Source organism: Ursus americanus, chromosome 5 (assembly GCF_024610735.1).
Source record: "Ursus americanus isolate L20-20 chromosome 5, mUrsAme1.1.p, whole genome shotgun sequence".
Classification (NCBI taxonomy): Eukaryota; Metazoa; Chordata; class Mammalia; order Carnivora; family Ursidae; genus Ursus; species Ursus americanus.
In genome coordinates, this window is record NC_142131.1 from 18,430,404 (window position 1) to 18,447,328 (window position 16,925).

The 16,925-nt window shown below is 39.0% G+C and overlaps 1 protein-coding gene across 3 annotated transcripts in view; it reads right to left on the reverse strand.

Moving 5' to 3' along the window:
- The window catches only part of ADGRV1 (adhesion G protein-coupled receptor V1), a 507,877-nt gene that overhangs the window by 59,903 nt on the left and 431,049 nt on the right, over positions 1 to 16,925 (reverse strand). For all 3 annotated transcript variants that reach the window (XM_045796286.2, XM_045796287.2, XM_045796288.2), the window contains exon 87: positions 1,260 to 1,381. In XM_045796286.2, coding sequence (XP_045652242.2) covers positions 1,260 to 1,381 — 122 coding nt within the window. The remainder of the gene's footprint in view (positions 1 to 1,259; positions 1,382 to 16,925) is intronic.

The following is a 16,925-nucleotide window of genomic DNA, read 5'->3' on the forward strand; positions in this document are numbered from 1 at the left end:
CTTGCTGCTAGTTCCACTAGGCCCTAGGGATTCAAAGGTGATCGGACAGGGCCTCTGACAGGAGTGGCTCACCTCTGGGGCTCATCTCCAATGCCGGCACAGGCAGGAGTAAACAGGTCCTTCACTCCGCTCTTACAACATTTTGTTTGCACGGCACCTGCCACAGTGTACTCTCACCAGTGACTGTTTACTCTCTTGAATCATCACATTCTCGAGAAGCAGTGCTGTCACCTTCATCCTGGTACTGGTAGCACTAACACAATGTGCTAGCAGTAGGCACTTGATCCTCACTGTGGCTATAAAGAGATGTCTGTGCATCTACTTGTATCAACCTGATGCCAAACTTTCAAGTTACTTTGTGTTTTTGCCCTTCCGAAATCCATATTATGATTTGATTAGGCACCTTGCTGGAAAATAAGGTGTCACTAAATAAATCATCTCCTTAAAATTAAACCGAAATATGCTTTGAGTCTTATTTTAGTTGTATGCTATCATCCTAATAGGTTTTTCTACACATGTTCCTTGCAAGATGGTGGTCAAAATAAGGACTGTTTAGAGATATCTTTGGTAAATTCAAGAAATTATTTTGGTCCAGGACAGACCTTTTCACTTTGGAAAATAAGGAAAATGAGTTCATTTGTTCCATTTGTTAATTTCAGGGTGCAACTTTTTTCCATTTTAACAAAAGCACTAAAAAAGTCAGCTTTAATTTTTGCTACAGTTATATAATTTCTAGTTATGCTATCCAAGCACGCTCACAAAACTAATTTAAGCTGGTCATTGCCAGACTTAGAGGCTGTCAATCATTTTTCAGTGAGCCAAAACACTCTCATTTCACTAAACACCAGACTTAAGACTGGACTATTAAACACTGGTGTCTACTTCACTCCTCAATTGGCCTAACTTCTAGATACAGCCACTGTCCAAATACATGCATAGGTCCTCTATGGCTACTGTCTGAAAAGTTTATAAACATCAATCCTGCTGAAAGAGAAATATGTTTTCCTAGTTAGACTTCTCTAAATAAAAGAGGATAAACATTTTATATCTTCCCTATCTGTATAATCAGCAAGTTAGAAGCCCAACCATATTTCACTTACCAAAGAGTAAGCCCCCCATCATTTTATTCGACAACTCTGCATGATGTGGTGTTTAAGAATTCATCTATGTGTTGACACTTGATTCCTTGACATTGAAACTCCATGCCCTGTGTTCACTAGGATACATGTGTGCCATTAATAACCAAATTGTAAGCTTACCTGTAGACTGTTGAAAATGACAAAGAGGACCAACATCCAGAAGTGTCTGTAAGCCATGTGCAGGCCTCCCCAAAGCCATGTCACAGATATCAGGCCAAAGAGATATAAAACCAGTGGAATTTCTACAAATAAAAAAAAAATTTTTTTTTGAGCTTTGGTATACTGCATAGTCACACACACAGATGCATATTGGCTCTTTTCTTATGATACTCTGTATGCCGAAGTACCCATTTTGAAGGAACAACCTTGGAAATCCCATTCTTAGGCCAGAGAAGAGAAGGCACATTGCTGAGTCTACATTCTTTCTGTTTTGCTGGTAGGCTGGGGGTGGGGGGGGTGGGGGTGGGGGAGAATGAGAACTGTTCCTCTCCTAGACTACCACCTGCTGGACTATTTAGGAAGTGCCATGAACAACTACATAGATGCAATCACATTTCAATCCCAGGTAAATTCCCTTGAAGAGCTTGCCACCAGAAAATGGGAGGCAGTGGCGTGCTCCTGAAATTAGTGTAGTCTAACCCAACATTTTATTTATTTATTTACTTACTTATTTGTTTGTTTATTTATTTTAAAGATTTTATTTATTTACTTGACAGAAAGAGAGAGGGAGCACAAGCAGGCAGAGTGGCAGGCAGAGAGGGAGAGGGAGAAGCAGGCTCCCTGCTGAGCAGAGAGCCTGATGCGGGGCTCAATGCCAGGACCCCAGGATCATGACCAGAGCTGAAGGCAGACACAGACGCTTAACCAACTGAGCCACCCCGGTGCCCCTAACCTGACATTTTAAAACAGAAATGATATAGTTTATGTATCATGTAAAAGCATATACTCATCTCTTTTTTTCTAAACAGAAAAGACACCAAACTTTACAGCTAACGTTAGAGCAAAGATGAAGTGATGGGTTTCCTATTGTCAACGCTAAGTTTACTCTCTCCATTTTTTCTCATGCAATTTATTTCAGTAGTTTTCAGGACAGATTTCTTCAGGGCCAAGGACTTCATTACCCTTTTCATTGGTCTTTGACATGTGTACTACAGAATAATAACCTTAAAAAGGGGATTTTTAACATTGAAATAACAAGCTATATAAGGTTTGGAAAGTGAATCAGATCACAGCAGCCGCAAATAAGCACATTCCAAGCTGTTGAAAGACATCAGGATGGACTGCATCACTCACAACACTTAGAACAGATCTCAAGGTCCATATATGCCCACCATTACCAATTACTGCCTGGCATCTACGTGCATTCTGGAAATCAGAACAATTAAATAACCCAACTTTAGCAATTAAAAAATTTTATTTTGAAACATTCTCAAACTTACAGAAGAGCTGCCAGTATAGTATGGCAACAAAGGTTTTTTTTCTTACTGAACCACTTAAAAGTTGCCAACTGAATCCTGCATCACCCTCTGAATACTATATTTTTTAATATATTTTTTAAAGTAACATTTTAAAAAATTATTATTTCTTTTTTTAGTAATCTCTATACCCAAGATGGGGCTTGAACTCGGAACCCCCAGATCAAGAGTTGCACGCTTTTCTGATTGAGCCAGCCAGGTGCCCCCATACTTTACTTCTTTTTTGTTTGGTTTTTCCTGTCCGAATACTTAAAAAAAAAAAAAAATTATTTGAGAGAGGGAGGGAGCGGCAAAGGGAGAGGAAGAGAAACAGAAACTCAAGCAGACTCTGCACTGAGCCTGAAGCCCAATATGGGGCTCGATCTCACGACACTGAGATCATGACTGGGGTGGAAACCAAGAGTCAGGTGCTTAACTGCCTGAGCCACCCAAGCGTCCCTCCTGTCTGAATACATTAATGTATATTTTCTACAAAGATATTCTCCTACATAAGCACAATGGGACCATCAAATCAGGAAATTAAAGCTGATCTATTCCTGCCATCCTCAGATCCCATTCAAGATTGGTCCATTGTTTCCATTAGCTCCTCTGTAGCAGAAAGGTCCAGCTGACGTTCTTCTGCAGTTTCCTTTAATCCCAAACACCGAATCTGTGTGTGCTTGGCTTTCAAGACTGACAACTTTTGAAGATTACCAGCCAGTTTTTCCTGTAAAGTGTCCTTAAATTGGAGTTCATCTGATGTTTGCCTGTGATTCAGATTATAAAGTTTGGCAGAAATCACAGAAGGGAGGCTGGGCTCCTTTTACAGCATTCGGTCAGGTAGCGCACAAATTCAATTTGTCCCACTACTTAGGCTGCTCATTCAGGTGACTTCATTAAGGTAGTGACTGCAGATGTTCTCCACTGTGAAGTTAGTCTGGTTTCCTTTGTGGTTACTATTTGTGTGGGATTACTTTAAAACTGGATAAATACCCTTTCCCTTATCAGATGTTTGATTTACTCATTTATCTATTTTTAAAATATGGAGTCAGAGATTCTCGATGTATTTAATGGGTTATTGTCCATTATTTTCATGCGAATGCCCCAAATTATCCCAAGTTTGACTTATTAGAGCCCCTGTGACTTTTGTTATGTCCTCATCATTCTGTAAGCACTTCCTTGATTTCTGGCCCAATAAGATGTTTCAAACTCATCTTGTGCTTTCCCTGATCCAGTTCTGGCTTCTTTTTGGAGAGAATGGCATTTAGAAACCAAGACTGGGTGCTAGGTATGCTCGCGATTACTGGGGTGTTTCTGCCCCGAAGCGCTCTCAGTAGGTAGAGCTAGAGAATGTATGAAGGTACACATGTGAGCACACATGCATTTACATCTAGGTCACTGGATTGATTTCTATGTAATGAACATCCTTAGGTCACACCAATACTTCTAATTTCAATCCAGCACCACAGGGTTCATTCTAATTTTCTTCCTTTTATTTTTGTAAATCTCTTCTCTGTTGTTAAGAAATCAATTTCTCGGGACGCCTGGGTGGCACAGCGGTTAAGCGTCTGCCTTCGGCTCAGGGCGTGATCCTGGCGTTGTGGGATCGAGCCCCACATCAGGCTCCTCCGCTATGAGCCTGCTTCTTCCTCTCCCACTCCCCCTGCTTGTGTTCCCTCTCTCGCTGGCTGTCTCTATCTCTGTCAAATAAATAAAATCTTAAAAAAAAAAAAAAAAGAAATCTATTTCTCATTATTCTTAATGTATTTACCTATTTGATCAACTGCCCTATTTGATTGTAACCAGTCTCCCGGGGCCGTCCTCCCTTCCTTTGCACACATGGGTTCTGACACCTTATGCGGGGCTGTACCCCACCCCTCACACAGATGCCTCCCTTACAATGAACAGGGTTCCCACATTCCATACTTTAACACCTTTCTGTGGATTGTAGCTGTGAGAATGGCTTTAGGATGGGAATCTTTGGAAAGGGAAGGGAAAGGAAAAACACTGGAAGAGAAAGGAAAGAAAGGGAATGGGGGAGGGGAGGAAGAATAGGGAACCTGAGCATTCCTTTTTTTGAGGAGCAAAAAGCCTTTAAAAGGGCACTATGCTGGTATCTTTCCAAATAGACCCTTCATAAAAATTTAAAATTGTCTGAGTTACTATTATAACTTCACAGAGAAATAATAATATAAGACACAGTTTGGGGTACCTGGGTGGCTCAGTCAGTGAAAGGTCTGCTTTCAGCTCAGGCCATGATCCCAGGGTCCTGGGATCGAGCCCTACTTCAGGCTCCCTGATCCGTGGGGAACCCGCTTCTCCCTCTCCCTCTGCCTGTCCCTCCTCCTGCTTGTGCTCGCTCTCCCTCTCTCTCTGTCAAATAAATAAATAAAATCTTAAAAAAAAAAGACAGTTTATACAGATGAATAATTCCTTTGTCATTAATGCCTTACAGCTGGACAGGAGAGAATATATTAAAATTTATTTCAACTTTATAAAAATTAATTTTTGTTCAATGAAATCATACAATTTGATAAAGGGCGAGAGGCTCATTTTTACTTATGACAAGATACCCTAATATTTAGGAAACCTCCTATACTATGCTCATTAAATTTTTTAAAGATTAGATATCAAGTCTGGCAATTGCGTTCTTTGTTCCCACTGTGTAAGTACAAAATTCTATTTATGGCTCTGTGCAGAGTACAAAAGGACATGCGTATTTTGCATGAACAACTAGGAACCCAATTTTCAAAATTTGGCCTGCATGTTCCTCTAAAGTGCCTAGAGCCAAACAAGTACTGTGTGCTGACAAAGCTCAGTGGGAGAGCCAAGAGAGCAAACTGGGACTGACTACAAACACCCATGGCCTAGGTTTCTCTGGAACTGCACAGAAAAGTGTGGTAGCTTGGCACCCCAGACCAGAAACTCTGCAAGGAAGAAAGCCAGTCATAAATAACTCAGCGTACTGCACAACAGACCCCAGGCTGGTTTTCCAGCAATCCAACAAGGATGAGCACACAATTTCAGATGGAAGATACATATCCAGAGGCACATCCAGATTTTGTGGGCCTGAAGTTTATAAAACTTGCAGAGGCTTCTTGAAAAAATAAGAATTGCCAAAGCAAAATTAGGTACTGAATCTTGGAAGGAAGGGACCCGTGCAAGGGAGAGACCCTAAAACTTTCACTTCATCAGCTTTATGGCCAATCCACCTCTGAGGGGGTACCTTCATCCTCTCTGGGGTGTAGAGTAACTGACCACAGGAAAAGGGCTGTCGGGAGTGAGTGGTGGTGATGAAGGGGGAGGGGCGTGTTGTTTAACAGCTACTGCGAATTCCATTTGGCAAACTGAAAATTAATGCTGCACTTAATGAAAATCATTTCAGTTTCCTATTTCACGAGCTGACATTTCACCTTTGGTGAACTACTAGTAACTTTTCTGTTGTCTATATAAGTCAATGCTTCCAGAAGCAGGCATCTATAACTGGCAACATTAGAAACTCACATTGAGGGGTGAATTAGTTAGAAAACGGAATTTCAGTGGTTCTACGTACTTTCACCATAAACATCTTTGCTGCAAGCATTTTTGGGGCAAACATTTTAGCCATGTAACTCCCTGCCCATTAAGCAATTTTGCCATAAAAAAATAAAAGAGATAACTGGTTGACGGTTTGGTTCATTTCTCCACTGACACAGTACTCCCAGTTTATACAAATCTTAGCCCTCTATACACTGGCACTGAGTTTTGAACCCACATTTCCCACAGAACTTTGGAATGTCTGTCAACGAACATGTGACAATCTGCCAAGAACAACCAACAGTGTAGAAGGCTTTCACAATGCACTTCAAAGCTCAGTTACAAACATGCATCCTAGTATTTGGAAAAACCAGTAACTAAACTCTGTTAATGAAGGAAGAGATTTTAGTGAAATAAGAAAAAGGGTGATGCTGAACAAGGAGATGAATCAACAAACAAACCAACAAAAGCATAATACTATGAATGAAAGACTTGGAAGACAAATGCTTAGGTGCAATCCACAAAATAAAACTAGTTATCTGTGCAGGGAGTCTACACATGTTTAAATGTATTCAGGGGTGCCTGTCTGGCTCATCAGTAGAACATGGAGCTCCTGATGTTAGGGTCGTGAGTTCAAGCCCCATGTTGGGCATGGAGCCTACTAAAAATAAATGAATGAATGATTGAACGAATAAATAAATAAATAAATAAATAAATAAATAAATAAAATGTATCCAAATATTTTGTGTTTCACAATAAAGTCTCTTTAATTTTGTTATTCATTTTTCATATTCCATTATGTTCTTTTTAATGAATCTCCTCTTTTATTTTTCTTGACTTTCTCTCTTAAGACCAAATTGCCTTATGGCCTATTAGTTATGTGGTGAAAATGTTTGCAGTGAAAATGCTTGTTATTGTATATACATATGATGGAATATTACTCAGCCTCAAAAAGGAATGAAATTCTGACATATGCTGCAACATGGATGAATGCTGAAAACATTATGTTAAATAATATAAGCCAGACACAAAAGGACAAATATTGTATGATTCCACTTTTATGAGGTGCCTCAAGTAGGTAAATTCATCCAGACAGAAAGTAGAAGAGAAGTCACCAGGGGCTAGGAGAAATCGGGAATAGGAAGTTTTGTTTATTGGGCACGGAGTTTACACTTGAATTGATGAAAAACTTCTGGCAAGGGACAGTGGTGATGGGTGCACAATATTGTGAATGTACTTTTTGCCACTGGATTGTAAGCTTGAAAATGGTTAAAATGGTAAATTTTGTGTTATGTACATTTTACTACAATTTTTTTTTTTTTTTAAAGGCCATGCTAAAAAAGGCAGGCTTGTGTTAAGATGAAGTTCTATGACAGGGAGAAAAAAAAAAATCCTCAAAGTACTTAATTTAAATACTTAAATTAGCAAGGAGTCATTAATGTGAAAAACAAAGTAGTTTGAAAAGGTTTTAGTGAAAGAAATTACTTGTGGAAAGGAAAAAAAATCAGCAAGTGGATGTGTCATTTAGTACTGCTATCATTAAGAAAGTCTACTTATGGGATTTTGTAGATTCCATTGAGAATACATAAAATCTCTTTAGTTTTTAGTGGAAAATATTATTTCAATGAATTTAATTGCCACTTTTAAAGAAAGTATGGTGCTGTATTATTTCTTCTCTTTGTAACTGCAGCCCCGGCTTTATTGCTATGCGCCAGTGACAACAATAATGGCTTTATTATGGAAATCACACCTCATTTACATGAGGCTGAAATTTATTCTGTGTTTACAATCTTCTAAAGTACTTGTTTTAATTTTACCTCACTGACCTTCTGATTCTAACAATTTGGACGTGCTACTAAAACAAACTCATCAACGTAAAACAAGGAGCACAGCTGTGAAATAATGTGTAGGTTTAAGATATTTATGGGCTATTTCCAACAACGGGCATGCATTATTTTTAAATGAGAAAAAAAAAAGGTAATTGAAAAAAAGGTTTCAAAAGGCCTTATTTTTAAATTATGGGCCTCTATTCTAAAATTAACAGATACTTGGGTGCAAAGAAGTCAGAGAATCTGCCCCGTTTCTTGGTGAGACTATATTAATTGTGTCCTTAAGCTTTCTTAGCAAGGGTTAACACTAACCCCACAATGCATAGTCACCTGCTAGTGTTCTCAGCAAATAAACCTACAGTCATAGAAGAACACAACAGGACACAGATTTCACAGAACTGCCAAATCAGCGTTAGGATACTATGGGTGGAAGAGAGAACAAATCTACAAACATCTACAAATGCATCTGGAGACAGGAGCCACAGGACTCAGATAGGTTCCCCGTTCTCCAGATGGGTTTTCGGAGCTCTCGAATATTTGCTGTAGCAGGCTAGATTTTGTATCTCTGCTCTCCACTATGTACCAGGTTCTTTATTTCACCATCCTTACTAAATTTATAATCTCCATAGTGACTTTCTTTCAATAAGCACTTTAGGGACAACAACTTCCAAATGTGCACCTCCATCTCTCCTGAGCTCTAGAACTCCAGGCCTGGAGCCCCCCAAAGCATCTCAGGCTCAGTTCATCCGAAGCCGAATTCACTATCTTTCCTCTTAAACTTTCTCTTCCTTCAGAGCCCTACTCGTACCCCCATTCCCATAGATTGACCCCATGCCTCCTTGCCCCCCGTATGCTGTACCACGTGGGGAATGTGGGGAGAAACCACACACAGAAAGCAGTCGGCACAGAGCCTGGCACAAAGCACATGTTCAATAAGCTTCACTACTATCATTCTTCTTCTCATGACCATCATGACTTTAGTCAAGCTCAGGAAATAGCGCGTGGCTATACACAGCGCCTTCTTGTATATCTGAGGAGCCCAAAAATCACGCAATAAAAAACCACGTTGAACTTTTTTTGTTCCTGAATTTCCCAAACCCATTTGGCTATAGGACCCTTCCGTTTACCTGACGGAGTCTGAAGATCACTCTTGGAGGAGGGTTGCTTTCAGACTGCAGACTGTAAATTCCACCACACCCAAACCATCACTGAAAGCTTCCTGACCAGCGTATTTAAAGTGGACCTCTCAGTGTCTTCTATCCGCCTCCCTCCCACCCCCACCTCCCTCCCCCCTCCCTTTTCTATTCTATTCTAACCCATCCCATCCCACTTAAAAATGCTGGCACTGAGTCTCCCCAATGCATTGTGACTCACAGCTGTAAACTTCTACTCTGGAAAGTAATTTAAGTAGCCCATAGGACATCAGAGACATAGAGTGGGTACAGTAAACATCACCGATAGTGGAGGGCTACCCCTATCACCTTCTGGCAAGGATTTACCCTGACCCTTACCGGGATCTGAAGGAAGTAGCCTAATTTGCAAGGACATGCACAGGTGAAAACTCAGATCTCCTGGCAAGAGAAGAGAGTCAACCAATATTGGCCTGCAGTGTATTTTCCGGGGGTAAAGAGGAGGAATGTGAGCAAATTTTCAGAGGAGTCTTAAGGTCTGACGAGGACCTAAACAGCGGCACTCCATCAACAGCTGACTTAGGGCTTTCCTGGATACAAAAGGACAGTCCAGTGTCAGGCCTACTTTGAGTGTGATTTATTGGGAATGAAAAAAAAAAAAACAGTACAAGCCTAGAATTATGGTCTCGCCTTGCAAAAGCTATATATAATTTTCAATTTGCAGACTATAATTTTGAATCTAAGGAGAATAATCAAGTTAGAGGAGACATACCCACATGGACCTTGCACAAACTGTTATTAGAGTAATTCCATTTGAACCATGTACTTCAAAGTTGCTAGATAATATCCTACTGAGGGGAGTCAAATAGGTCTGTGATACTTAAGGAAAAGGTTAAATGGTCTGGTTTCTTCTTGTGAGGAAAATGTCTTGGAACTATGGGAAGAATTATCATTTGGGTTCACAGCCAACATAGTAATTTTTAACACACTTCATAAATATTTCACAAAGTGACATTATGACAAAAGTTTTTAGGAGATCTTAAACAAGCATGAGGCCAGCCAGCTAACAATTGAGGACTGGCTTAACCTAGTTTTCTAACTATATTACCGGTTACTCAGCCGTTAAAGAGTTCAAAACACTCATCTCCAGGCATGCTCAGGCACCTAACAGCGATTTCCAACACACTTAGCTTTTATAATACTATGAAAATATACAATGCGTCTTTCAACCTGCCTACATCTATATTTTGAGTCTTACTATATGGCCTCATAATGTTTGGAAATTAGGTTACTATGTATTTGGCCATGAATAGCCAGTTATGTTTTATAGATGGTTTGATAGGACACCACATGGCAGTCATTAAGATTTAACAGGCTCAAATTCAACGCTGAAGTCTTGAGTCAATTCTGACACAATGTCTCATAAAAATTAATACTAAAGATGTGTTCAAGAAAATATTTTTACAGTGTGTTAAATATGTCAGTTCTAGAACTGTTTTCTGGTAGACCCTGAATCTGGATAAATGCCAGCTGACCTCACACTTATTTCCTTTAATTTGGTTCTCTGGCTATCATATTGCAAAACTGGAATACAAATTGAAGATTTTATTTTATTTTTATTTCTTTTGCCATGTCACTATTCTAAAAAGTCTACTTGAGTTAAATCCTTTGGATCTTCTCATCAACATGATTAATTGCTTCTTTTCTCCCTATAGCTGTAAGATTATCAGGGCATTGTCTGGTCTTACAAATAATGTAATATATTTCGCAAAAGCTTTGGGGATATTACTTACTCTGTTGTTAAATAGCTATAACTGTAAAACCAGAAAACTAACACCAAACCCATATACAGAGCTGTTTTCAGGAATACACAATAATAACAGACCATAAAGTAATGTGATTATCAGTGTTATACACAGGCTTATCATTGTTCATTTAAGCAATGGCACAGTACCCACAGGTGTGGCTGGGAGTTTTATCCATATGTAAGTAAACTAATATCTTATTGCTCATTCTTACTTAACAACCTTGGACCAAGACCTTACAGAGAAAAAAAGAGGAACTATTGTGTTAAGAAAGAAAGAAAGGCAATTCCCAGATTAAATGCCATGTGTATCATTTACAAAGAAGGAGGCTGTCCAAAAAAACAGTAACATCTATACTGACAATATTTATACATTAGTGATCAAAGTACTTTGCTCAAAGTGATTTGTATCCAATGATATACCATTAAAATCTTTGTATATTTGTCTGTCAATGTCATATGTAGACCTTAAAATTTGTGAGATCTGAACTGCAGCTTTTTCCCTCCTCTTTCATCTGGAATTCAAATTGTTAATGGTTAGACTGGTTCACAGGTGTCTGATATTAGTAGCAACTGTAAGTTAGATGCTACCACTGAATTTTGTCCCAGACTTAAAACTATACGTTTCCACTTCTTTTTCTAAGAGGTCACTGGATAAAGAAGATATGTAGTGTGTATATATACATGCACACATACATACACACAATGGAATATTACATAGTGATAAAAAGGTGGAGATCTTGCCATTTGCAACAACACAGATGGACCTAGAGGGTAGTATGCTAAGTGAAATAAGTCAGGCTGAGAAAGACATTTGATTTAATTTATACGTGGAATCTAAAAAACAAATCAAATGAATAAGCATACAAACAAAAGCAGAATCAGACCTATAAATACTGAGAACTGATGGTTGCCAGTATCTGGGGAGGGGGGTGGGAGGATGGGCAAAATGGGTGAAGAGAAGTGGAAGGTACAGGCTTCTAGTTATGGGATGTGAGTAACTCATGGGAATAAAAGGTACAGTGTAGAGAATATAGTCAATGATATCGTATAGCATTGTGTGGTGACAGATGGCAGATATGCTTGTGGTGAGCACAGCAGAATGCATAGAGATGCTGAAACCCTATGCTGCGCACCTGAAACTAATGTAATATTGTGTGTCAATTTTACTCAAATAAAAATTTAAAAAAAAATTAAATTTATCTTCCTCAGGGCAGAAAAAAAATGAGAGCATTGGAATTTTATTTAACTATAGGTACCACAATTTTGGCATTAGTAGATCAGACTAATGGGCAGCCATATAGTTTTTAGGTCACTGTGCTTCCCAAGCCCCCCAAAGAGCCATTTTTACTATTTGATTCTATCTTTTTTTTTAAATTTTTTTATTCCATCTTTAATAGGCTAGACAGAGCCTGCTACATTTTTTTATTTGTTTCTATCCATTTTTTTTTTTAAACCAGGTGGACTTTATCCTGTTACACTGTTTGTGAAACATATTTGTAAGAAACAATTTTATTTTCCTGGTTGGTAAAGTAGCTTTACTATAACCACAGATTGAGTGTTTATTTGCAAATACTCTGACTTTAGGAAGGAAGCTGATGAAGAGAGAGAAACCAACACACTTCTTAGAAATTGTATAATTAATTGAGTGTAAGGATCAAAAATTGTTCCTTTCTATTACTTGTTAATTTATAACCACACAGACTTACACTATCTTTACAGAACTGTACAACAGGGCTTTAAACTGCTCTTCAACACCCTTAGTCTTTCCTACAATTCAATTTCAACTTCTTTCTGGAGGTTGATGCACCCTAATTATAAATTACATCATTTGCTTTCCTGAAGGTTATTGATAATAAATTTTATAATTTGCTTCTGTCAAATTCAATTAAAAGAAAAAGGTCTGTTTTGAATATGGGCCGTTGGCAAGTTACATTTTTTAAAAAAGCACGCACGGAGGTTGACTGAGTGGGATTTATTCATACAGAAAAGGCAGAGTTGCAGCTCTGAGCGTGGACTCTGGAGTCCAAGTACTTGAAGGCCATTTACTAGCTGTGTGACCTTGGTAAGTTACTTCACTGCTCTGAAACACAGGCTCCTCATCTGTAAAATGACAGTAATATTAGTGCCTCCCAAATAAGGTTCTGTGTCTCCACTGAGGATCTACTGGTTGAAACGCAGAACACTTAGAATAGTTTTATGTAAATTTTGGTTATTGTTTGTTATTCAAGAATTATGTTTTAGCAAGTATCAAAAATGTATGAGATAAAATGTGAACAGGTAAGAGGATGAATTAGATATGGACATTCTTTCAAATACTACACACACACACACACACACACACACACACACACCCTATAATAAAAGGTAGAAGGTAAGTATTAGAAGAGAAATACAAAGTTAACTAAAAACCCAGGGAAAGCAGCAGTTACCCACCTTTGATAGTATCACCAAAGCCTTTGAGAGGGAGAAGGAATTTCAGCTGAGACTTGAAGCTGAGATCTATTTGAGCATGTAAATATTGAGATTAAGGTAGTGGGTATAGCCAAAAGAGAATCAAAAAAGGCAAATGCATAAATTAGTGTAAATTAGTCCTTTTGATTGGAATTAAAGGTCAATGACGGTGCTTAATGAAAAGAATGTCTGTAGCATTAGGTCATGAAGGCATCGTGTGGTTTAGGTTCAGCAAAACAGAGTTATTGTACAGGAAATGAAAGCCATTTAAAACTTCTGAGAAAGAGGTGTGGCCTTATCAACACCAAGCTTTGTCTCCTAGGAAAATAAAAAGACTGGCACAGAGAATGCTGCCAGCAAGGGCACCGGTTAGGCAACTACTGCTGTGGTCGAAGTGGGAGATAATGAGGGCCTGAGGCAAGGGAAGGGCAGACAAGGGGCCCCCACAAGGGAAAGAATGGAATGGACACAAAATATTACAACGTAGAATCTATGGTCTTATCAATCAGAAAACAATGAGAAACTTAAAAATTATACCACTATTAGGACTTGATCACTGAAGACTCTAATTCAGTAAGTCTGCAGGGAGACTCATTAAACCATAGTTTTTTAAAAAAGATTTATTTATGTAAGGGAGAGAGAAAGTGCAGGGGAGGAGAGGGAGGGCAGATGGAGAGAATCTCCAGCAGATTTCCCACTAGGCATGGAGCCTGATGTGGGGTTTGATCTCATGACTCTGAGATCATGACTTGAGTGGAAATTAGGGGTCAGATGCTTAACTGACTGAGCCACCCAGGTACCCCTTATTAAACCATAATTTTTGAAAGTCTGATTTTTTTTTTTTTTAAGTAGGCCTATACCCAACCTGGGGCTCGAACTCACAACCCCAAGCTCGAGTCACATGCTCTACTGACTGAGTCAGCCAGGCACCCCTCTGAATGTCTGATTTTGATGATCAGTCAGATTTGACAACTATTGATGTAAAAGTCTATGACTGTGGAGTTAAAGAAATTACACTGGCTTCAGATTAGGAAAATCAGAAAAGGACTAGAAGGAACAAGAAAAAGAAGGAGGAGAAAATAACAGAGATCAGAGGAGTTGGGGCAGGCAGAGGAGCAAAGCTGATGAAAATGTACTTCTTGAGGACAAGATTTTATTCTCAGGGAGAGGACAGGCAGGGAAGAAACTGAGAAGAGAAGTTGGGCTCAAGCTGATAGATTTGAAAATTACCACTATGATAATGAAAAAGGCAAAGGCAATCCCTGAAAAACATATATGCTCCAGAGTTCTGAGTCACAAGAAGAATGAAGCATGGCCTGGGATTTATCAGGAAAAAGAAAAAAAGAAAGTATCATAAAGACCAAAGGAGATGGCATTATTCAGTGAAGGGTAGTTATCAGTACTGATCTATGCAGAAGAGTGTAAGGATAAGGACATTAGAAGAGAGGTCAGTAAATTTGGTGTCCAAGGTTATAGGTGATGAATGAAAGAGAATAAGAAGATACTGTCGAGGCTTAGCAGTGAACAGAAGGTGAAGAGTACAGTGTACCCTTAAAGAAGTTGGCCGGTGGGGGCGCCTCGATGGCTCAGTGAGGTAAGCGTCTGACTCTTGATTTCAGCTCAGGTCACAGTCTCAGGGTTGTAGGATGGAGCCCTGTGTCTGCTCCACACTGGGCATCCAGGAGCCTGCTCAAGATTCCCTGCCCCTCCCCACCTCTAAAAAAAAAAAGAAGAAGAAGAAGAAGAAGAAGAAGAAGAAGAAGAAGAAGAAGAAGGAGAAGAAGAGGAAGAAGAGGAAGAAGAGGAAGAAGAAGAAGAAGAAGAAGAAGAGGAAGAAGAGGAAGAAGAGGAAGAAGAGGAAGAAGAGGAGGAAGAGGAAGAGGAAGAGGAAGAGGAAGAGGAAGAAGAAGAAGAAGAAGAAGAAGAAGAAGAAGAAGAAGAAGAAGAAGAAGAAGTTGTTGTTTGGTAAAGGAGAGAGGCAGAGAAGTTACCCGATAAGGCATTATGAGTAAGCTCTTTAAAGACAGTGAAAAGTCATGCTTGTTTTTGGATGAAGAGGAAAGACCCAGAGGAGAGAGAGAGATTTAAGGTGTAAGGCAATTGCGGAAAACTTAATGAAGCAAGTTCCCAGAAAAGGGAAAACAGATGAAAGCACAATTGGGAGGGTTGGCTTTGGTGAAAACGGGTTATTTACTGCCTTACCTAAAATGGCGGGAAAGTGGCAAAGAAGGGAGACAACGAAGATAAATCATCTGATAAAAATAAGGACAGGTGAGTGAGACATCATGTTGTTTTCATACTTTGAAGAGAAAGTGAGACTAGAAAGTAATAAGTGCAAAACTTAAGGGCAGTGAAATCTGTTTCAAAGATTACTTAAGAATTAATGAAAGATAATCCAAAGGATTTTTGAAAAGCAGAGATGACTCAATTAAAGTTACTTAAAATGCACTAGTATCCATCACAGCGTAGCGCTAATTAGTTAATAAAAGGAAGAGAAGTGTGTGGTACAGACCGGACTGGTGATTGGCAAAGTCACTTAGGGAGGGAGCCAAATTGGTGAAGAAATCAAAAGAGCTAGTGAAAATAGTCTTGGACTGTCCCATCCCAGGGTCAAGGGAAAGGAGGTCAGAGTGAAGAACTGGGAGAGAGAGACAGAGAGAGGTTGTGTTCAGAGAGAGATGTGGAGAGGGAAACTGATCTAGGAGGGAGGGTAGCCTGAGAAATGGTAACCACAGGAACACGAATAGGGAAAGTGTGGTCTAAGCGAGAAGCATAGATTTAATAAATAGGAAAAATCGTTACCCAGGGACATGGTAACCTTACGGAAGGGAGCACAGATATTTTTGACATCCTATTAATTGGAAGGAGTGGCCTCTTGGAACTGGTTGTAAGGAAAGTGATCTTTTATGGGGCAGGCCATTTCACTTATGATAAGGTAACTGAAAGGGTACTTTTGTGAAAGGATCAGACCAAGTTTGTTACTGCCTTCCGGCCCAATGAAACTCAAACTTCACTTTTGATATGGTGGTGGTATACTTTTCTTCTGAAAGGAAATAACTTACAAAGATGTCACTTTCAACTTCCTGAGTTTTATAATATGTAAACTATTAAGTGGCATTATGATCACAGACACTGTGTCAATTATACATTTTTAAAGAAATTTATGATGCAATTGCTAATTCCCCAGATTACCCATCCCCACTTCCTATTTCCTTACCAACTCTATTTTCTTTTATTTCTGGATCTTCTCTTTAATATTGAAGCAGTTGATTACTGTGTGATCAAGCAATTATTTTGTAACTACATATATTTTAAAGAACTGGGTAGGCATTGAATCATAAATTGGAACTCTCTCTAAATAATGAGAATGGCAATAAAAAGTACATGGAAAAGTTGCAAATTGAGAATGGAATACATACCGAAGAATTTGGGATTTGGCTGACTAGAGAGAGTCACGGTGTATTACAGGATCACCACAATGACACCAAATGAGGTGACTCATAAAGCATAATGTTTTCGATGCCATAAATATTCCAAGATAAAACAGCCTTGAAAAACTGATTTTTATACACTCTAATAGAGTTTTATTTATTTATTTA